The sequence below is a fragment of the Rhinoraja longicauda genome, chromosome 4, assembly GCF_053455715.1.
Source record: "Rhinoraja longicauda isolate Sanriku21f chromosome 4, sRhiLon1.1, whole genome shotgun sequence".
Taxonomy (NCBI): Eukaryota; Metazoa; Chordata; class Chondrichthyes; order Rajiformes; family Arhynchobatidae; genus Rhinoraja; species Rhinoraja longicauda.
The window spans coordinates 17,682,463-17,705,218 of record NC_135956.1 but is presented as its reverse complement, the minus strand read 5'-3'; the positions used below and the strand labels follow the sequence as shown (position 1 = coordinate 17,705,218).

Below are 22,756 nucleotides of genomic sequence, written 5' to 3'. Positions count from 1 at the left end.
GGGTAAGAACCAGCTCTGCTAGGCGGAGGAGAGTGTTGGTCGATGGGGATTGGCTGGTTCTACGGTCGAGGAAGAAACGGAGGGCTTCGAGACCATCCTTGTGGGGGATGGAAGTGTAGAGTGACTGGACATCCATGGTGAAAATGAGGGAGTGGGGGCCTGGGAACCGGAAGTTATCCAGGAGATGGAGAGCGTGTGAGGTGTCTTGGACGTAGGTGGGGAGGGATTTGACCAGGGGGGATAGGATGGAGTCGAGGTAGGTAGAGACTTTTAAAGATCTTTCTTGCAATAAATCCCAGCAGGAGTATGCAGTTTCTGTGCATGCCATAAGATTAGAAAGATAAACAATTGCAGATGACACATTGCACAGAACTGTGATTTTAATTACATATTTTTTATACAATGGCAAACATTCAGTTTATTTACAGAAACTTTATTTGAATAGGTAAACTTTCCTAATTCACCAACTATTTTGAAATTTGAGTGGGAATCCATATCAGGCTTTTGCAGAAATTTGCCTTCTGTTTAAAATCCCGTTCATTAATGGGAAACGCATCTTACAGAGAAATCCCCTTTTGTCATTGATATGTTAACAGATTCCATTTACATTTAAACAATAAATACAAATGAGGTAACAAAAAGTTAACAACTTTCAAATAAACAATATAGTATAATCTAGCATCATATTACAACATTGATATTAAAATCTCATCAGTAACAGGTTACTTCTTCATAGGAATAGTTTTATTGGAACAAATTTTTATTGATTTTTGCTAAACAGCCAGTTGGCACCAGGATTTGATCTAGATTGCACAAATAATTAACTTTTTTTTCTTTTCACACTGTTTGGAAGTAACATTATTCACAGTTACTGACTTTCACAAGCGGTCTGTGTATTCCAGTAGAATAACTCTACAGGTACATAGGTACATAGTTGTATAAAAAGGAATGCAGGGTGATGTCCACATTTAGCCCCGATCAGCTCAGGTGAATACAAAGGTGTGAGAGAGTGTAAAGCTTATCATCTCAGCCACAAGTATTGAGAACAGATGGATGCTGTTCACTTGTTCAAAGATATAGCAAGTACCATTTCCCAACAAAATGCTCGGGTTTGCTATCTGCTAAATTCACAGCAAAGGTTCACCACTGAAGAACATAGCCTTTGAAATTTCAAATTAATATTTCCAGGTGCTTACGTAGTGACATAGTACTGTGTGCATTTAGCAAAGACTCTTACACCCGTTATACTGAGTAAAGATTGTGTGGAAGTGGAGTTGGTGGTAGAGAGCACAAGGAGGACTGAGAAACATTTTACTGCCTTGACAAAAACGTACATATGCTTTGTTAAAAGCAATTCATTTTCATCAGACATAGTGTAGGCACAGATTAATGTATTTGGACAAATGCATCAACAGCCCAGGTCTCCAACTCATTTGAAATACAACATATGATAGAAAATGAGAGAGCTCAACTGACTGATAAATTACATCACCTGGAACTGATAATTTTACTCTCAACGGGACGTCATTAGACACATCTTCATCAAAAACATATGCAAACAATAACATTGTGTACAAAGAACATTAGGTATTGTGGATCAAAGGGAAATCAATAAAGGACGCAGCTAAAAAAGTCTCATTTGCTCTGACCAACTTGGCCTCAAGGTAGCGTTTATCATTTCAACAAAAAATCACTAGCCCTTACCTGCTGAATTTCAGAGGCAGATACTCCTCCTTAAATAAGCAACAGAGTCTATGACTGGCTATATCTTTCAAAAGTTTGTATATTCACTACATCACCCTAATGGTTCAGTTACAAAGACATCGTTTTCCATATGCTCTTCCCAAATTATTATCGATTAAAAAGTGGCAGTAAGAAGCAGTCCAGTGTCACAAGTGAATTTGCATGGAAGCAGGGAACACAAAGATTCGGAAGCCCATTTTGCACATGCCTTTCATTTATTCTATCTACCTCTAGTGTTGCCTGGAACTATAGCAGGCAGGTCTTTCATGTTTAAAAAGGTCCACTTTCAAAACTGGTACAAACGCAAGGATGATCCATGGGATTCCTTTAAATTTGTCCCCCAGTGGTTTTAATTTATGTTTGATGCATCTTTTCAAACCCTTGAACATGGATGCTTCTGAAGGTTATGCACTTCAATAGCAAAAGAATGTCAGTGGTTTTTGCCTTTGATACACTGAACAGGCAGGTATCTGTCCACTGCTGTTAAAGTCCTGTTACAAAAATGAGTTGTTGAGATTGCATTCCATCTACTCTGAAATCAACCACCCTGATCCTAACATCTTAACATTTACAATCAGGAAGACATCAATGACTTTTCATCAGTATTGAAGACCTGTTGTTTCTATTGCTGCACACATATGACTTTATTTTGTTTTGTTTCCACTTCATTTACTTAAAACTACTGTCAGTATTGATAACGTAACTACATATGTGGATGATTTAATGGAGCAAGAACACCAGAAAGGAGTTTTAAAAAAGCACTTGCAACAACAATTAGAGTGAAGCCATGCAAGTGACATGGCAGTTAGCAAATATTTTACGGAACTAAACATTAATGGTAGAATATGCTAAAACAGTTCACAATTTTTTTTTACTTGGGTTTATTAAGAATGCCACACCTGCTCATTATTGTCCTGATTCTGAAAGTTCCTTCAGAGGGTTAAAGGGAGACAAGCACTAAGGTTGTATCTTTTGTGAACTTGTAACATGAAGGTCACAACCAACCAGGTCTGTGTTTGGAAAGTTATCACCATTGCTCTCCAGTGTAGTTTATAGTCTGGTCTGGGCCTCTGGGATATAGATCTCGATACTGTCCGCGCTCTCGGTGGCCGAGTTCTGTCTGACAGACGCAGCTCGTTTGGCAGCCATTAGACGCTTCCGTGCCTCCTGCCTTTGCTTCTCTGTGGCTTCGTGTGACTTTTCACGTTTCAGGGGTACCTGACCCTTTGGAGGTTTCTTTGGCACGGGAGGGGGTATTCTTTTCTCCTGCAGAAATAAACATGCCAGTAATTTACAAGCCTTGCTCTTTCGGGTAGGTGTGACAAAACACAGCTATACCGTTACACACAATTAGCAGATACATACAGCATTGAGGACCCGAGCCGCGGACTGGCAACCCACCTGGAGGCCCGGCTCGCCCGCCCGCCCAGAGTGGAAGGAGTTGCACGGAGGGCCGGTAAGCAGACCGGCTGCGGGAGGGAGTGCGGCCTCGAGGGTGGAGTGGGCCGCTGGAGGCCCTGCAGCAGCCTGGGGCTCGGCTGGACCAGGCGCCGATCCAAGAGGCCGAGCAAGTGGATCGTACGCGGCTACAGCGGTGGAGCAGCGGCGGAGGACACCACGGCTACACTTGGCCAGGCTGACCCAGCAATGTCACCAGGACAACAGACCTTCATGGTCAGGCCAAGAACCTTGCACCTACAACAACCGGGACTAGAAAGTGGTGCCAAACTGGTGACTCTGTACACAGTCTCAGTTTACTACTGCTAAACATTTGTACTGTATCTGAGATGCTTATCTAAGATGTATCTAAGTGCTTACAATACCATACCATAAAGTACAATACCATACCATAAAGTACAATACCATACCATAAAGTACAATACCATACCATAAAGTACAATACCATACCATAAAATACAATACCATACCATAAAGAACAATACCATAAAATACAATACCATACCATAAAGTACAATACCATACCATAAAGTACAATACCATACCATAAAGTACAATACCATACCATAAAGTACAATACCATACCATAAAATACAATACCATACCATCAAGTACAATACCATACCATAAAGTACAATACCATACCATAAAGTACAATACCATACCAACTGGCAACATCGTTGCAGTGATTTCTTAAGGAAATGCACCAAATGATTATCAAAATTACTCTAGCAATATAGAACAATGATGTACATAACCACATCTCCAATTCACACGGTGATTATCTTGTTCTCTGGTGTATTACATGCCAGCTACACAGTGTCAATGTGATATCTCGAGACTGGGAGGGAGAGTTAAGATGGAATGTTCTTGTGATTCTGCTGGCTGCCACTCAACTCTGGGTTCTTGGGAAGCAATAGTTGAAATTAAAAAATATATATTTTATTGATCGTACAGAGGTGATCTTATTGAGGTGTACAAAATCATGAAAGGAATAGATCGGTTAGATGCACAGAGTCTTGTCCAGAGTGGGGGAATTAAGAACCAGAGTACATAGGTTTATGGTGAGGGGGGGGGAGATTTAATAGGAACCTGAAGGGTAACATTTTCACACAAAGGGTGGCGGATGTATGGAACAAGTTGCCGGAGGAGATAGTTGAGGCAGATACTATTGCAATGTTTAAGAAACATTTAGACAGGTGCATGGATAGTACAGATTTAGAGGGATATGGGCCAAATGCAGGCAGGTTGGACTAGTGTAGCTGGGACATGTTGGTCGGTTTGGGCAAGTTGGGCCGAAGGGCCTGTTTCCACGCTGTAGGACTCTATGACTCAAGATAAACAAATAACTCGAGTGTCATCCTAACGGACGGTTTGTCTTGCTTTTCTCAGGATTTAAGGCATTATCCTTTGCCTGGTGGCAGCTGTCTTGACTCTGAGGCAGTAATTTTTTAGGAGTGGGAGAAGTGATGCACTGTTGCTGATGACAAATTAAATCAAAGGCACATTTGTCTGACAGAGCCTGTGGCATTACTAGAAGAGGAGCGGAGTTCTCCTGATAACGAACTCACATTTTACAGGCAACATTTTCCGATGTAGTCCTAAGGTTGCGTTGCCCGCAATGCTTTTGTGGAGGATTCGAGTTTAGAAATAGGGAAATGTCGTTAAAACTGTACAGGGCACCCGTGAGGCCACACCTGGAATATCTTCACAGAAAGGAACTGCGGATGCTGGTTTATACCATAGATAGACACAAAATGCTGGAGTACCTCAGCAGGTCAGGCAGTATCTCTGGAGAGCATTGGACAGGTGACCTTTTGGGTCAGGACCCTTCTTCTGACTGATTGTGAGGCAAAGGGGTGGGTGGGGTGGAAGAGAAGATCTGGATGTTAGAAAAGAAAAACTAGGACAAATCGAGGGACTAGCAATAGATGGCCTCAGGCAAGGAGGCTCCCTGATAGGCTGATTGTTGGCTAGGGACGGTGTGAGCTCATCATTGTGAACTGTTAACTGTTAACAGACTTTTTGTGGAGGAATTGGGGGAAGAGGGATAAAAGCTATCCAAGCAAAATATGAAGAGCTGTTCGTCCAATTTGCATGTGGCCTCACTTTAGCAATGGAGGAGGCCCAGGATAGAAAGGCCAGTGTGGGAATGGGAAGGGTATTTAATGTGGTTAGGTACTGGGAGATCCAGTAGGCCTTGGCAGACCGAGCGCAAGTGTTCAGTGAAACAGTCACCGAGTCCACGCTTTGTCTTGCCAATGTACAGAAGCCAAAATTGGGAACACCGGATAAGGCTAGAGGAGGTACATGTGAACTTCTGTCTCAACGGGAAGGACTGTCGGGGTCCCTGGTTGGAGGTGTTAGAACAAGTGTTACATCTCCTGCGGTTGCAGGGGAAAGTAGCTGGGGAGGAGGTGGTTTGGGTGGGAAGGGATGAGTGAACAAAGGAAGCTGTCTCTACAGAAGGCGCAAAAGCATGGAGATGGAAAGATATGACAAGTGGTGCGATCATGTTGGAGGTGACGCGAATGTTGGAGGATGTGGAGGCTGGTGGGTGAAAGGTGATGTCCAGGGGAATTCTGTCCTTGTTTCATCAGGGGCAGAGGAATAATGTTCAAAATTTTGGGCCTCGTATTTAAGAATGGATTAAAAAAAAGAAAGTGGTGGAGTAACACAGCGGGTCAGGCAGCATCTTTGGACAAAATGTCATCTAGAGATGCTGCCTGGCTCACTGGGTTACTTCAGCACTTTATGTTTTCTCTTGTACACCAGTATCTGCAGTTCCTTGTGCGCCTGGCGGCACGGTGGCGCAGCGGTAGAGTTGCTGCCTTACAGCGAATGCAGCGCCGGAGACTCAGGTTCGATCCTGACTATGGGAGCCGTCTGTATGGAGTTTGTACATTCTCCCCGTGACCTGCGTGGGTTTTCTCCGAGATCTTCGGTTTCCTCCCACACTCCAAAGACTTACAGGTATGTAGGTTAATTGGCTGGGCAGATGTAAAAAATAATTGTCCCTAGTGTGTGTAGGATAGTGTTAATGTGCGGGGATCGCTGGGCGGCGCGGACCCGGTGGGCCGAAGGGCCTGTTTCCGCGCTGTATCTCTAAATCTAAAAAAAATAATCTAAAAGATACACTGGCAGTGGATGCAGTAAAATTGTTTCATTCGGATATTTCCTGGTATGAGAGGCTTGTTCTACCTAAAGACATTAGATCCATATTCTTTTGTGTTTAGAATGAGGTTGATCGTATTGAAACATTTGAGATTCTTGGCAGGATCGATGTCAAGATATTAATTTAGTTTTAGTTAAGAGATACAGCATGGAAACAGGCACGTTGGCTCACCGGGTCCATGCCGACCATTGATCGTCCATCCACACGAGTTCTACATTATCCAACTTCTCATCCACTCCCTACACACTAGGGACTTTTTACAAAGGCCAATTAGCCCTCAAACCCGCATGTCTTTGGGAGGTGGGAGGAAGCCGGAGCACCCGGAATATGCCCCAGTGACCACAGGGAGAACATGCAAACCACACAGTCCACGAGTGGGAGAATCAGGGGACAGTGTTACATGATTAGAGGGCAATCTTTTAAAAGTGAGGCAAGTACAAACTTCTTCTTGCATACGCTGGTGAATCTCTGGAAGTAAAAGGAATCAAAAGGTTGTGGAGACTGGATAGCGGGTGTATTTAAAGAGGAAGTAGGTATATTTTGCAAGTTCAGGGAATTGAATGCAATGGAGAATAGACAATAGGTGCAGGAGTAGGTCATTCGGCCCTTCGAGCTAGCACCTCCATTCAATGTGATCATGGCTGATCATCCATAATCAGTACCCCGTTCCTGCCTTCTCCCCATACCCCCTGACTCCGCTATCATTAAGAGCTCTATCTAACTCTCTCTTGAAACTGATACAGAATAAGAGATGAGGCCTGTAGATGTTCAGCTCGATCATTCAGAAGGGCAGGACAGGCTTGAGGGGCTGAGTGGCCCACTCCTGTTACTGTTATGTTCGGCTGGCATCTTCAATTGTGGCATTTCACTAATTCCATAGCAAACTCAGCACAAATGAAGAGTGAAGCTGGGAACCTTTTGGCCTGCATGTTGCACTATCACTCAAATTACAACAATTACTACAGTTAAATAGTTACATTTCCTGACATTTTGTACATTTATGAAACATAGAACATCAAAAACTGCCAGAGTAATCCAACATCTACATTGATATATTTCACTCGATTCGTGTTGAACAACAAAGGCCCAGTGCCTTGCAGAATTTGATTTAACCAGGAGATCGGCTATAGGCGGTACGGTGGCGCAGCGCTAGATCTACACGGGTTCAATCCTAACTACGGGTGCTTGTCTGCACGGAGTCTGCACGTTCTCCCCGTGACTGCGTGGGTTTTCTCCGAGTGCTCCGGTTTCCTCCCACACTCCAAAGACCGACAGGTTTGCAGGTTAAGTGGCTTTGGTAAAATTGTAAATTGTCCCTAGTGTGAAGGAGAATGCTAGTGTTCGGGGTTCGCTGAGCGGCACGGACTCTGTGAGCTGAAGGGCCTGTTTCTGCGCTGTATCTCTAAACTCAACTTAGTAATCATTTCAAGAGTCAAGAGCATTTTATGGGGAGGGGAGGGATAAGGGGGGTTGAGAGGGGGGGTTGGGGAAGTGGGGAGGGGAGGAGGGGGGTAGGAGAGGGTGCTGCACCAATGCAGGAGAGGTTTGGGCCCAACGGGTCCACTTGGTCTAGTGAACAATAAAAGGTTCATATATATGTGTGTGTATATATAATATATAATAAAAACATTCAGACAACTAAATATTTCTTGGTAACCACATCCAACACAGAATTAGACCAGGCATTTCCATGTTGGCAATTCATCTTACGGTACTGATATTTTACAGGCATTAAACCTGCAATCACTACTATAATCTGCAGAAATTAATGATCTCTGCTCAAACACTTGCCAAGTTTCACAGATTTTGCTAAAACATAAGGAGTGTTTTTTCTGTTTTTTAAGGGACATATTCATTCAAAGGTTTTTTATTGTCACGTGTATCAATTAAGTTACAGTGATATGTGAATTACCATACAGTCACACAGAAAAAAAGCAACAAGACTCACTACTACATAAAAGTTAACATAAACATCTGCCAAAGCGGATTCCCCACATTCCTCACTTTGAGGGAAGGCAATAAAGTCGAATCGTCTTTCAATAGACAATAGGTGCAGGAGGAGGCCATTGGGCCCTTTGAGCCAGCACCGCCATTCAATGTGATCATGGCTGATCATCCACAATTCAATGTGATCATGGCTGATCATCCACAATCAGCACCCTGTTCCTGCCCTCTCCCCATACCCCCTGACTCCGCTATCATTGAGGTTTACCTAACTCTCTCTTGAAAGCATCCAAAGAATTGGCCTCCACTGCCTTCTGAGGCAGAGAATTCAACATATTTACAACTCTCTGAATGAAAAGGTTTTTCCTCATCTCCATTCTAAATGGCCTACCCCTTATTCTTAAACTGTGGCCCCTGGTTCTGGACTCCCCCAACATTGGGAACATGTTTCCTGCCTCTAGCGTGTCCAATCCCTTAATAATCATATATGTTTCAATAAGATCCCCTCTCATCCTCCTAAATTCCAGTGTATACAAGCCCAGTCGCTCCAGTCTTTCAACATACGACAGTCCCACCATTCCGGGAATTAACCCAGTGAACCTATGCTGCACTCCCTCAATAGCAAGAATGTCCTTCCTCAAATTTGGAGCCCAAAACTGCACACAGTACTCCAGGTGTGGTCTCACTAGGGCCCTGTACAATTGCAGAAGGACCTCTTTGCTTCTATACTCAACTCCTTTTGTCATGAAGGCCAACATAGCATTGGTTTTCTTCACTGCTTGCTGTAAACTTACTCTCTAATCCTTACTTTCAGGGACTGATGAACAAGGACACCCAGATATCTTTGTACTTCCCCTTTTACTAACGACACCATTCAGATAACAATCTGCCTTCCTGTTCTTACCACCAAAGTGGATAACCTCACATTTATCCACATTAAACTGCATCTGCCATGCATCTGCCCACTCACACAACCTGTCCAAGTCACCCTGCATCCTCATAGCATCCTCCTCACAGTTCACACTGCCACCCAGCTTTGTGTCATCTGCAAATTTGCTAATGTTACTTTTAATCCCTTCATCTAAATCATGAATGAATGAATGAATAATTTTATTGGCCAAGTATGTGCATATACAAGGAATGTGCCTTGGTGCTCCGCTCACAAATGACAACACAGACATACAGTTAACAATTAAGAATAAAGCATAAACACATCAAAACAATAAGGATACAACATTACGGTCTAAACATGTGGGTGGAAATAAACCAGAGCAAAAAAGAGACTACAGACTTTGGATATTAAGTAGAACTATCACTCGTGGAAAAAAGCTGTTTTTATGTCTGGCTGTGGCTGCTTTGACAGTCCGGAGTCGCCTTCCAGAAGGAAGTGCTTCGGTTGTGGCCAGGGTGAGAGGGGTCAGAGATGATCTTCCCGCTCGCTTCCTGGCCCTTGCAGTGTACAGTTCGTCAATGGGGGGAAGGTTGCAGCCAACAACCTTCTCAGCTGTGCGAATGATCCATTGCAGCCTCCAGATATCGTGCTTGGTGGCTGAGCCAAACCAGACCAGGATGGAGAAGGCGAGGACGGACTCAATGATAGCAGTATAGAATTGGACCATCAATGCCTGTGGCAGATTGTGTTTCTTCAGTTGCCGCAGGAAATACATCCTCTGTTGGGCCTTTTTGACTGTGGAGTCGATGGTGGCCCCCCATTTAAGGTTCCTGGTGATGATGGTTCCAAGGAACTTAAATGACTCCACAGATGTGACTATGGTGTTGTTGATGGTGAGTGGGGGGAGGGCAGGGGGATCTCTTCGAAAGTCATTAATGTATATTGTAAATAGCAGCGGTCCCAGCACCGAGCTTTGTGGTACCCCACGAGTCACTGCCTGCCATTCTGAAAGGAACACGTTAATCCCTACTCTTTGTTTCCTGTCTGCCAACCAATTTTCTATCCATGTTAGTACCCTACCCCCAATACCATGTGCTCTAATTTTGCCCACTGATCTCCTATGTGGGATTTTATCAAAGGCTTTCTGAAAGTCAAGGTACACGACATCAACTGGCTCTCCCTTGTCCATTTTCCTAGTTACATGCTCAATAAATTCCAGAAGATTAGTCAAGCATGATTTCCCCTTCGTAAATCCATGCTGACTCAGAATGATCCTGTTACTGCTATCCAAATGCTCCGCAATTTCATATATTATAATTGACTCCAGCATCTTCCCCACCACTGATGTCAGGCTAACTGGTCCATAATTTCCCGTTTTCTCTCTTGCTCCTTTCTTAAAAAGTGGGATAACATTAGCTACCCTCCAATCCACAGGAATTGATCCTGAATCTATAGAACATTGGAAAATGATCACCAATGCAACCACGATTTCTAGAGCCACTTCCTTAAGTACCCTGGGATGCAGACCATCAGGCCCTGGGGATTTATCAGCCTTCAGTCCCATCAGTCTAGCCAACACCATTTCCTGCCTAATGTGAATTTCCTTCAGTTCCTCCATCACCCTAGGACCTCTGTCCACTAGTACATCTGGGATATTGTTTGTGTCTTCCTTAGTGAAGACAGATCCAAAGTAATGTTTAACTCGTCTGCCATTTCCTTGTTCCCCATAATAAATTCACCTGCTTCTGTCTTCAAGGGATCCACATTTGTCTTAACTATTTTTTTCCTCTTCACATACCTAAAAAAGCTTTTACTATCCTCCTTTATATTATTGGCTAGCTTACCTTCGTACCTCATCTTTTCTCCCCGTATTGCCTTTTCAGTTATCTTCTGTTGCTCTTTAAAAGAGTCCCAATCCACTGGCTTCCCGCTCATCTTTGCTATGTTATACTTCTCTTTTATTTTTATACTGTCCTTGACTTCCCTTGTCAGCCACAGTCACCTCTTACTCCCCTTAGAATCTTTCTTCCTCTTTGGAATGAACTGATCCTGCACCTTCTGTATTATTCCCATTGTTGTTCCAATGTCTTCCCTGCTAGGGTCTCTTTCCAGTCAACTCTGGCCAGCTCCTCTCTCATGCCTCCATAGTCCCCCCTTGCTCAACTGCAATACTGACACTTCTGATTTTCCCTTCTCCCTCTCAAATTGTAGATTAAAACATCATATTATGATCACTACCTAATGGCTCTTTTACCTCGAGTTCCCTTATCAAATCCAGTTCATTACACAACACTAAATCCAGAATTGCCTTCTCCCTGGTAGGCTCCAGCACAAGCTACTCTATGAATCCATCTCGGAGGCACTCCACAAACTCCCTATCTTGGGGTCCATTACCAAGCTGATTTTCCTAGTCTACCTGCATGTTGAAATCTCCCATAATCAATGTAGCATTACCTTTGCGACACGCCACTTTTAGCTCTTGATTCAACTTGCGCCCTATATCCAGGCTACTGTTTGGGGGCCTGTAGATAACTCCCACTAGGGTCTTTTTACCCTTACAATTCCTCAGTTCTGTCCATACTGATTCTACATCTGATTCTATGTCACCCCTTGCAAGGGACTTGTCCACGGAAGAGAGGTGCAACAAGCACTCGATCAAACTAAAGAGATTTGTGGTAATTGTGAGTGGTACGTATTCCAGGAGCAATAAATGACAACGTTTTATTTAAATACTTGCTCTTTCTCATCACCTATCCCCCTTTAACTAATGTGGCTAATGTATAATGATAAATTGTCGACCAGTTCAGTTCAGTGTAAAGCTTTTTGTTGCATGCTAAGCAGCCAGCAGAAAGGCAATACATGATTACAATCAATCCATTTTCAGTGTACAGAGACATGATAAGGGAATGACATTTAGTGCAAGGTAAAGGCAGCAAAGTTCGGTCAAGGATAGTCCAAGGGACATCAAAGAGGTAGATGGTAGTTCAGCCGAGCTCTATGGTTGTGGTAGGATGACCGTACCACATTGATAGTAAATTAACTTAGTCTACCATTAATTTTCTTTCTCTTCGGTTTCCATTCAAATAGCCTGGTCCAGTTTAATTAAATGATTTCTCCCTGCGTAGCTTTGGGATAAGACACGGATCAGGCAACTGAACCATCCTACCGCAACGAGGCAACAATCCTGAACTACTATCTACCTGATTGGGGACCCTCAGACTATCTTTGATCGGACTTTACTGGCTTTACCTTGCACTCAACGTTGTTTCCTTATCATGTATCTGTACACTGTGAATGGCTCGATTGTGATCATGTATTGTCTTTCCGCTGTCTGGTTAGCACGCAACAAAAGCTTGTCACTGTACATCAGTACACGTGACAATAAAGTAAACTGAACTGAACTCATGTGGCTAATGAATATTGATAAATTCTTGACCTTACCACATTGATAGCAATTTAACTGTTTACCGTTATTTTTCTTTCTCTTGGGTATCCATTGAAATGGCCTGGTCCAGTTTAATTAAATGATTTCACCTGGACAGCATTGGGATAGGCCCAAAATATTTCATGAAGAAATGTAATTTATAGATGACCCTTGAATCATGGAATTATTGGGAACAGGATTCCCACTATGATTCCTGTCACAAATGCCACACAATGAAACCACCAAGCAAAGATATATTCAGCTTGAACAGCATTGCAAATGAGACAACTGCTGTCTTTTTCCCATCTCTCTCGAATATCTATCTGGAATACCTTCTTTTCAGGAAGTTCCAGCTGCTTCCAACAGTTTGCCTTTAGTTGATGTAGCTCATCAAATTTCATGCTGACGTTCTCAATAGACAACTGTAGCATGTCCCAAAATCCTGCCAAGTCTTGGGAGGTCAGTCGAGGACATGCATTTGGATTCTGTGAGCAACAGGAAAATAATTTGTTAGCTTTGTATTTGTTTTCTTTTCAGAACACATGCACAGTGTCGTAAGCACTTTTACAATGAGAAGATCTTTGGTTTCTCAGGTTTTCTGACCTTTGTTCAAATATATGGGGTAACATGTTGGCTCCGCAGTAGAGTTGCTGCCTTACAGCACCAGAGACCCGGGTTCGATCCTAACTACGGGTACTGTCTGTACGGAGTCTGTACGTTCTCCCCATGACCTGCGTGGATTTTCTCCGGGTGCTCCGGTTTCCTCCCACAATCCAAAGACGTACAGGTTTGTAGGTTAGTTGGCTTTGGTAAAATTGTCCCTAGTCTGTAGGATAATACTAGTGTATGGGGATAGCTGGTCGACGTGGACTTGGAGGGCTGAAGGGCCTGTTTCCGCGCTATATATCGAAACTGAACTAATACAGGGAATACACTTCAAAAGCAGAATGCTCAATTACGTGGGGGTGTTATTGTCCATTGTAAGTGACTTGGTGTTCTCGTGGTGGCAGTGACTTGGCCAAAAGATGTGAAGGACTGCAAACTAAAGAAGCATTCACATACCATGTTTTCCTCACACAGCCCACTGAACTGTTGGAACTTCTGGGACATCAAGAGCTGAGCGCTTCCGACAGCACTTCGGATTTTGCCCAAAACTGTAGTAAAGGAATAGGGAGAGTAAGTGATGATCTGTGAACTTCAAACAAATTCTATTGCATCATGAGAATTTCACTTTGTATGTAAGCCATTGAAGCCTGAGGTTCCTCTTTTGCAACATATACAAACTTTCATTTAATGAAATGATTAAACGTTTTGGATTACTAAAAAGCATTGAAGTAACAACCAAAAAATGGTTATATTTAATTTTTAGAATACAGGCCGTTCCCTGGTAATGAACAGTTTCTGTTTTTATAGACATTAGAGTTAAGAGTCATAGGACACAGAAACAGGCCCTTCTGCCCATTGAGTCCATGCTGACTATCAACCACCCATCTACAATAATCATACATTTTATTTTCTCCTCAGCTTCCACCCCTCACCCGCACAGTGTGGGGAATTTACAGAGGCCAATTAACCCACCGACCAGCATGTCTTTGGGATGTGGGAGGCAAATCCATGCGGTGACAAGGAGAACATGCAAACTCCAAACAGTCAGCGGCCGAGGTCAGGTTTGAACCCGGGTCTCCAGGGCTGTGAGTCAGCAGTTCTGCTGCACGGCACCGCTGTTTCAACTCTTAACATTCATGTTGTTTTTGTCCGTAAGTCAGAAAATACTTAAAAATCACTCAATATACACACCATACATCCACCGAATTGGTCAAAGACTTCAAAAGCACATAACACTGATGAGAAAGAACAATACAACTTTTCCCTTAATGTCCGCAAGACAAAGGAGATTGTTATCGACTTCAGGAAGCAAAGAGGTACAAAGATCGCTGCAATGGAACTCCAAAAAAGAGATCAACATCAAGACTAAGACAAAGAGTCAATCTCTCTTTGTCGTACCTCTAATGTCATGTAACAGGCAAGGAAGATCAGTGTCATGCTGAAGTGATGGAGATTGATAGGTTCTTGATTAGTACAGGGAGAAGGCAGGAGAATGGGGTTGAGAGGGAAAGATAGATCAGCCATGATTGAATGGTGGAGTAGACTTGTTGGGCCGAATGGCCTAATTCTACTCCTACAACCTCTGAATCTATACATTTGAAATTCACATGAAACTTCATGACATCTGGTGGAAGTTACCAGTGACAGAGGAAAGTCAGTATTAAAGCTCAGTGAGTTGGTTTCTCCGATTTCATCTTGATCGATGGACATACTTCCCGACGTGTTTCATGTTTCCAAACTGTGCAGCACAAATGGTCACAGGGGCTGCGCGGTGGCGCAGTGGCAGAGTTGCTGCCGACAGAGCGAGAGACCCGGGTTCGATCCTGACTACGGGTGCTGTCTGCAAGGAGTTTGGACGTTCTTTCTGCGACTGCGTGGGTTTTCTCTGGGGGCTCTGGTTTCCTCCCACACTCCATAGACGTGCAGGTTTGTAGGTTAATTGGCTTTGGTAACATTGTAAATTGTCCCCAGTGTGTAAGATACTGCTATGTCGGCACGGACTCAGTGGGCCAAAGGGCCTGTTTCTGCACTGTATCTCTAAAGTCTAATGTCTGAACAGTTAAGACAACATGGAAAAGCAATTTAAAAGTGGCATATGGAGAAGCCAGGGGAATCACTGAGAGCACCCTAATTCAATAACTCTGGGTGCTATTAGGATTTAGTGGATCATATTTTTCCAGCAGTGGAAGGCCATGCCCTCTCTACACCAGTGCCATTTGCCCGCATTTGGCCCATATCCCTCTAAACCTTTCCTATCCACATACCTGTCCATGTGCCTTTTAAATGCTGCTATAACCTGCCGCCTCTGGCAGCTCATTCCATACCCCCACAACCATCTGAGTAAAAAAAGTTGCCCCTCTAACCTTAAACCTATGTCCCCTGGTTCTTGATTCTCCTACCCTGGGTAAAGGACTCCCTGCATCTTCTTCTTGATTAGCAATTGTCAGAAAAGTGTTTTGTGTATTTACGGCAGGTGTGCCTCACCTGCACAGACAGGCAGGTTAAAATTGTCGGCATTAGGATTGATGTGGGATGTTGGTCGGTGAATGTTACCAGCAATGTTACCATTTTTAATGAGCACTCCTACTGTGTCTGTGGTTACTTTCCTATTATACTGCGTAGTATTGTCTTAACATAAATGAACAGTGCTGTTTTGTTTCTGCCAGTGGCACATGGTACCCGTGAAATCTTTAACCTGCAACATTCTCTTGTGTAGTCTGCCAGTATCTTTTCCCCACGAAAATGTCTGAAGGCCTGAAGGGTCCCAACCCAAAACATCACCTATCCATGTTCTCTAGAGATGCCGCCTGACCCGCTGAGTTAGTCCATTATTTTGTGTCTTTCATTCCCCCACCAAACCTGGCTAGATTTACAGTCAGTTTTTAAGCGGAGCAGAAAGTAAATAACAATAGATTTATTATTTTGTTAGGGTTACATTTGGTGATTTTCATTTGGCTATGTTACTTTAAGATTCTTTGTTGATTATTAATAAAGGATGTCGTTCAAGAAATGATTAAATTTCTCCACCATTTCATGTACTGGAAATTCAGGTTAGATACACACTGTTATATGTGTACTCATTTTTATTCTGTGAAACAAAATAGGTTTGTTCTCACTCGGATGTAAAGGACAACTTGCAACTCCCACAGTGGATCAGTGAGTTTACCCATTATTTACGGAGCCATGCAGAATCCCCGGCCTTGTATGAAGTGACGGAGCTAAGGCAAACAGTTGGGAGACTGCAGCTGCCGTTGGATTGTAGTGGTAAAAATAAACTAATGCCTTCATCCCTGGTTGCGATTGAAGGAATACTGAAAAACATGTAGATATGTCATTGAATTTCAATAGGAAGTGGTTCTGCTGAGGCCTTCAATGGGACTTTTATCTTCCAAACGGATACAGCTGGTAAATCGAGGCAAATCCAGGGCAGATGTGTGGACCACCCAGGAATGCAGGACATGATTTTGTATGCAGCACAAAGATTGGGCTCCTAAATTTATTTTTTACTTTCAAAGTTGCGCATAGCAGCTGCAATTTTCACGTCAACCCTTGCTACGTCTCGCCTTCGGATGTCTTTTCCGCCACCTTCCCAATTCCTTCTTCGCTTGCTTTCGGGAGAGATCTCCAATACGAATTGCCTCGTAAAAATAACCGTGCATCTTTGAGACGTTGGAAGGAAAGGGGACACTTCTTCAAATAAAGGGCAGTGGGTGTATGGAGCGAGCTGCCAGAGGAGGTAGTTGAGGCGGGGACTATTGCCACGTTTGACAAACAATTAGACAGGCACATGGATTGGACAGGTTTAGAGGGATATGGGCCAAAGGTGGGCAGGTGGGAATTGTGTAGATGAGACATGTTGGTCGGTGTGGGCAAGTTGAGCTGAAGGGACTGTTTCTACGATGTTTCACTCTATGACACCTGGCAAAAGCCACATAGTCACGGAGAGAATCTCCAAACTTAGCACTGACGGTACCTTGAGTCAGGATTGATCTCAGGCCACTGCAACTGTGAGATGCAGCACTAACCGTTGTGCTGCCATCCTGCCATCAGGGAAGAAATTTTAAAGTTTAGAATCTCCAATGCTTTGAACAGAAGATCAGTGGAATCAGGCCACTCGCCTCTGTACCTCTGATCACAGTTGCTGTCAGTTTGAAATTCTGTGGCCATCTTTAACCCCTCCACACTCCATTTTGAAGTCCCCTCCTGCTTTAAGATGACTATTATTGTTTTGATGTCAAAAAGCAAGGCAGCGTGCAGTTGGACACATTGGTGCAGCAGTAGAGTTGCTGTCTCACAGCGCCAGCGATCCAGGGTCGATCCTGACCATGTCTGTATGGAGTTTCCACGTTCACCCTGTGACCGAGTGGGCTTTCCCCGGGTGCTCTGGTTTCCTCCCACATTTCAAAGTCGTGTAGGGTTTGTAGGGTTATTGGCTTCTGTAAATTTTTCCTAGTGCGCAGGATAGAACTAGTGTGAACGGGTGATAGCTGGTCGGCATAAACTCAGTGGGCCGAAGGGCCCGTTTCCACGCTGTATCCATAAACTAAACTAGACAATAGTGGTCTAAATGCAGGTGGAAAATGACCAATTAAATGATGGCTGAGGCTGAGAAACTAAACACGGCAGGAACCAGCATTGTCATAACAGCATAGAATATCAATATTTTGCTATTACTTCGGACATCTTTGATTGTGATAGAAAGTGTAACAGTACAAAATAGAATGAGCATTGTACGCTGTACAAGTTAGATGATGTAACGCAATGATCAAATAATTTAAAGATAAAACATATGAGTGGGAAAGGAACAATGAATGAGCTCAACAATATTTAATCTATTTTGGGGTTGATGTAGCTTTATGTGCATTCCATCCTTATAATATTTTTCTTTTACTTTAATTATTTGCTTTTTCTGGGAAATATGCCATTAGAAGGTTAACAGAGTAGAAGTATATTCATATTACATTATTCACAAAATGCTGGAGTAACTCAGCAGGTCAGGCAGCATCTCGGGAGAGAAGGAATGGGTGACGTTTCGGGTCGAGACCCTTCTTCAGACTGATGTCGGGGGTGGGACAAAGGAAGGATATAGGTGGAGACAGGAAGATAGAGGGAGATCTGGGAAGGAGGAGGGGAAGGGAGGGACAGAGGAGCTATCTGAAGTTGGAGAAGTCAACGTTCATACCACCGGGCCGCAAACTGCCCAGGCGAAATATGAGGTGCTGCTCCTCCAATTTCCGGCGGGCCTCACTATGGCACTGGAGGAGGCCCATGACAGAGAGGTCAGACTGGGAATGGGAGGGGGAGTTGAACCAGCACTTCAACTCCCCCCCCCCCTCCCATTCCCAGTCTGACCTCTCTGTCATGGGCCTCCTCCAGTGCCATAGTGAGGCCCGCCGGAAATTGGAGGAGCAGCACCTCATATTTCGCCTGGGCAGTTTGCGGCCCGGTGGTATGAACGTTGACTTCTCCAACTTCAGATAGCTCCTCTGTCCCTCCCTTCCCCTCCTCCTTCCCAGATCTCCCTCTATCTTCCTGTCTCCACCTATATCCTTCCTTTGTCCCACCCCCGACATCAGTCTGAAGAAGGGTCTCGACCCGAAACGTCACCCATTCCTTCTCTCCCGAGATGCTGCCTGACCTGCTGAGTTACTCCAGCATTTTGTGAATAAATCGATTTGTACCAGCATCTGCAGTTATTTTCTTATACTATTCATATTACATTGATAAGTTGATTCAGTTGTTACTTTTAGTGACCTAGTTAAGACTGATTCAGCAAGTGATTGATGGTATAATGGTGCCTATGTTCAAAAGACAAGTTACCTTAAAAATTCTTAACCAGTTATTTGCAATTTTAATAGTATTTTCTTGCATAGTTCTTGCTGTTGTTCCATATGCAACATTAAATATTTAAATATTTCATGTGTCCATTTGCCATGGTCTACAGTTATGGGGGGCATAGTGGCGCAATGGTAGAGTTGCTGCCATACACGTTTCATAGCGCCAGAGACCCGGGTTCGATCCCGACTACGGGAGCTGTCTGCACAGAGATTGTACGTTCTCCCCGTGAATGCGTGGGTTTTTGCAGAGATCTTCCGTTTCCTCCCACATTCCAAAGACGTACAGGTTTGTAGATCTTGGTATAAATGTAAATTATGCGTAAATTGTTGGCTAGAGTTAATGTGCGGGAATCGCTGGTCGGCGTGGACTTGGTGGATCGAAGAGCCTGTTTTCATGCTGTATCTCTAAACTAAACTAAACTACAACCCAAATGACGATGAAGTTGCAGATTTCTGATAGTATAAGAAAATAACTGCAGATGCTGGTACAAATCGAAGGTATTTATTCACAAAATGCTGGAGTAACTCAGCAGGTCTTCGCTCAACACCTGCGCTCGGTCCGCATTGGCCAAACTGATCTCCCGGTGGCTGAGCACTTCAACTCCCCCTCCCATTCCCAGTCTGACCTTTCTGTCATGGGCCTCCTCCAGTGCCATAGTGAGGCCCACCAGAAATTGGAGGAACAGCACCTCATATTTCGCCTGGGCAGCTTGCAGCCCAGTGGTATGAACATCGACTTCTCCAACTTTAGATAGTTCCTCTGTCCCTCTCTTTCCCCTCCTCCTTCCCAGAACTCCCTCTATCTTCCTGCCTCCACCTATATCCTTCCTTTGTCCCGCCCCCCTGACATCAGTCTGAAGAAGGGTCTCAACCCGAAACGTCACCCATTCCTTCTCTCCCGAGATGCTGCCTGACCTGCTGAGTTACTCCAGCATTTTGTGAATAAATGCAGATTTCTGATAGTCATTTTAGATGACCCCATATTCTAGGGAGTTGCTTTCCTAGAATATGTTCCCTATTGTGATTTTCCGTAATATAGAGCCATGTCATTTGCGTAAAGAAATGCAAACTAAAAACAAATTAATTTTGTGTTTATTTGCACTTTTCACAAAAATTCCGTGAGAGTGATTTTTGTTCTACATCTCGAATCTTTGGGTGGTGATTTGTGAATTTTGCAAAGGGGAATTTCTACAACTCAATCAGCTGCATAGGCTGACGTGCAATTGATGGTCTTGAAATATGAAACTGTAGACCATGGCAAATGGACACATGAAATATTTAATGTTGCATAATTTGCCTTATTACAATAAATACATCCTGGTGATAAATGTGAAGAGCAAATGGGGAGAAATCCTGAGTCCAAGTCGGAGGCCTACCGGTGGGAGACGCATTGAGGAGTTTGGGAGAGTGTTGACACAGAAGTGTGGTCACAACGTAGTTCACCTGCATATCAGAACACAGGAAAACAGGAGGAGGAGTAATCCATTAGGCCTCCCAAGATAGTCCCACCATTCAAATGTGATCATGCCTGATTTTCCTCAGACCTCATCTCCTTTACTGTGCCAGTTCCCCATCGTCCTTAGAGTGCTGCATATTGTGATTTGTACATGCAAGAATACATGGAAGTAAAATGGGCAACCAGGCCTGGGAACAGGTATACACCAGAGAATAACAAATTGACAGAAAAATATACAGAATATTTAAGATATTGGATTAAAGTCTCAGCTGGTTATAATTTGATTGTCAAATTACAATTTAATTGTATAAATTTAGAGATAAACATTACCAATGACGAAAACAATTTGTAAGTTTGTGCATTCTCCTGGTGACCACGTGGGCTTTCTTTGGGTGCTTTGGTTTCCTTCCACATTCCAAAGACATGCAGGTTTGGAGGATTATTGGCTTCTGTAAATTATCCCTAATGTGTAGGATAGAACTAGTGTCTGGGTGATCGTTGATCGGTGTGGACCGAAGCGTCTATTTCCAAGCTGATTCTCTAAACTAAACTAAAGTGGACCGTTAAACCTATACCACAGTACTCTAAAGAAAATGTTTCAATGATGCGTATAAGACAATGAAATATATAAATGTTGATAGTTTAACCACAACCACTGACATTCTTAATGTGTTGACATTTACAGAATTTTGTAATTATTACGGTCTTGCTGATATATTGGTCCTTACTGAGAGCAACGGATACAGTAGATGAGGTTGGAAGAGGTGCAAGTGAATCTATGCCTCACCTGAACGGACTGTCAGGGTCCCTGGATAGAGGAGGTATAGGGACAGGTGGTGCATCCTGTTTCCGTGCTGTCTCTCTAAACTAAACTGAACTAAACGATTATGAAAAACATAAGGACTCGTGGAGTGACCAATGCTGTGGTTAAAACTCTATGGTCCCAATGTTGGTTCAAGAAACCCTGCACTCCCTTATACACCCACTTTTTACTTTAGGATTTTATAGTTTCGTTTAGTTTAGAGATACAGCCCACTGAGTCCGTGCCGACCAGCGATCCCCACACACTAACGCTATCCTAAACAATTTACATTGGCCTTTGTCCAACCATCTACCAATCACCCTCCCCCCTCACTTATCCTGCTCCCATCTCTTTTCCAACATTAACCTCCCCCACCTCTATACCCCCCCCCCCACCACCACAATCAGTAAGAAGGGTCCCAACCCACAACTGTCTGAAGGAGGGTCTCCACCCGAAACGTCAGCCATTCCTTCTCTCCAGAGATGCTTCCCGCTGAGTTACTCCAGCATTTTGTGTCTATCTTCATTTTAAACCAGCATCTGCAGTTCCTACACATCACCTAACCATGTTCTCCAAAGATACTGCCTGACCCACTGAGTTACTCCAGCACTTTGAGTCTCTCATTGTTAATGATGGAAACGGTTTTGTATTGAATTACAAATATATCGGCTGAGGTAACAAATCGTACAATCTATTGTACTGAACATGTACATTTAGTAATGGCTGTATATTTTTATGCTTCTTTGGTGTATTCAATTAAACCTCTCAATCAAAGTCAGACCAGACTTCAAGCAATGGAAGATGAAAGCTTTCACACCTCTTTGTTTACAACAGAATGGTGGCAAAAAGGTAGGTACAATGAACAAACATTGAAATCTGATCTGGTAAGTGATCATTTAAGGGACAAAGGAGTAACAGAAAGTCATTCTCTCCGGAGAAACAGGCCTCTATTATACTGTTGTTACTGAGCAGCCCCAGCAGTTTGGGATTGCTAGAACTCCTAGTACAGTATCTGACAACAGGTAACTCAGTCCAGATATCTGAAGATGGTGTACATTCTGAATGTTGCATCTCTTCTTTCAACATCGAAGGAGACCACTTGGCCCATCGAGTCAATGCTGGCTCTGACAGCAATTTAATTTCCCCACTAATTTTCTGTGTTTAGACTTTAGACGCACAATGCTGGAGTAACTCAGCGGGTCAGGCAGCATTTCTGAAGAAGGGTCTCGACCTGACACGAAACGTTACCTATTCTTTTTCTCCACAATGGCAGCGCTGTCGCATGCAGTCCCTGGCATATGTTTGAGTTGCGCGCTTTTTGATCTACGGGCTGTTCTTCAAGCGCGCAACCCTGCGTAAAACACAAAGTGCCTGTATTACAGTTTGCAGCTGGACCTGCAGTAGTTAGGGCTCTAAATT

General features: G+C 43.6%; 1 protein-coding gene across 7 annotated transcripts in view; it reads right to left on the bottom strand.

Moving 5' to 3' along the window:
* Positions 1 to 369: 369 nt before the first annotated feature.
* The window catches only part of dlgap1a (discs, large (Drosophila) homolog-associated protein 1a), a 539,147-nt gene continuing 516,760 nt past the window's right edge, over positions 370 to 22,756 (bottom strand). For all 7 annotated transcript variants that reach the window (XM_078397270.1, XM_078397269.1, XM_078397275.1 and 4 more), the window contains 3 exons: positions 13,699 to 13,790; positions 12,969 to 13,121; positions 370 to 3,009 (listed from right to left, as the gene is read on the bottom strand). In XM_078397270.1, coding sequence (XP_078253396.1) covers positions 2,794 to 3,009; positions 12,969 to 13,121; positions 13,699 to 13,790 — 461 coding nt within the window. In that variant the 3' untranslated portion in view covers positions 370 to 2,793. The remainder of the gene's footprint in view (positions 3,010 to 12,968; positions 13,122 to 13,698; positions 13,791 to 22,756) is intronic.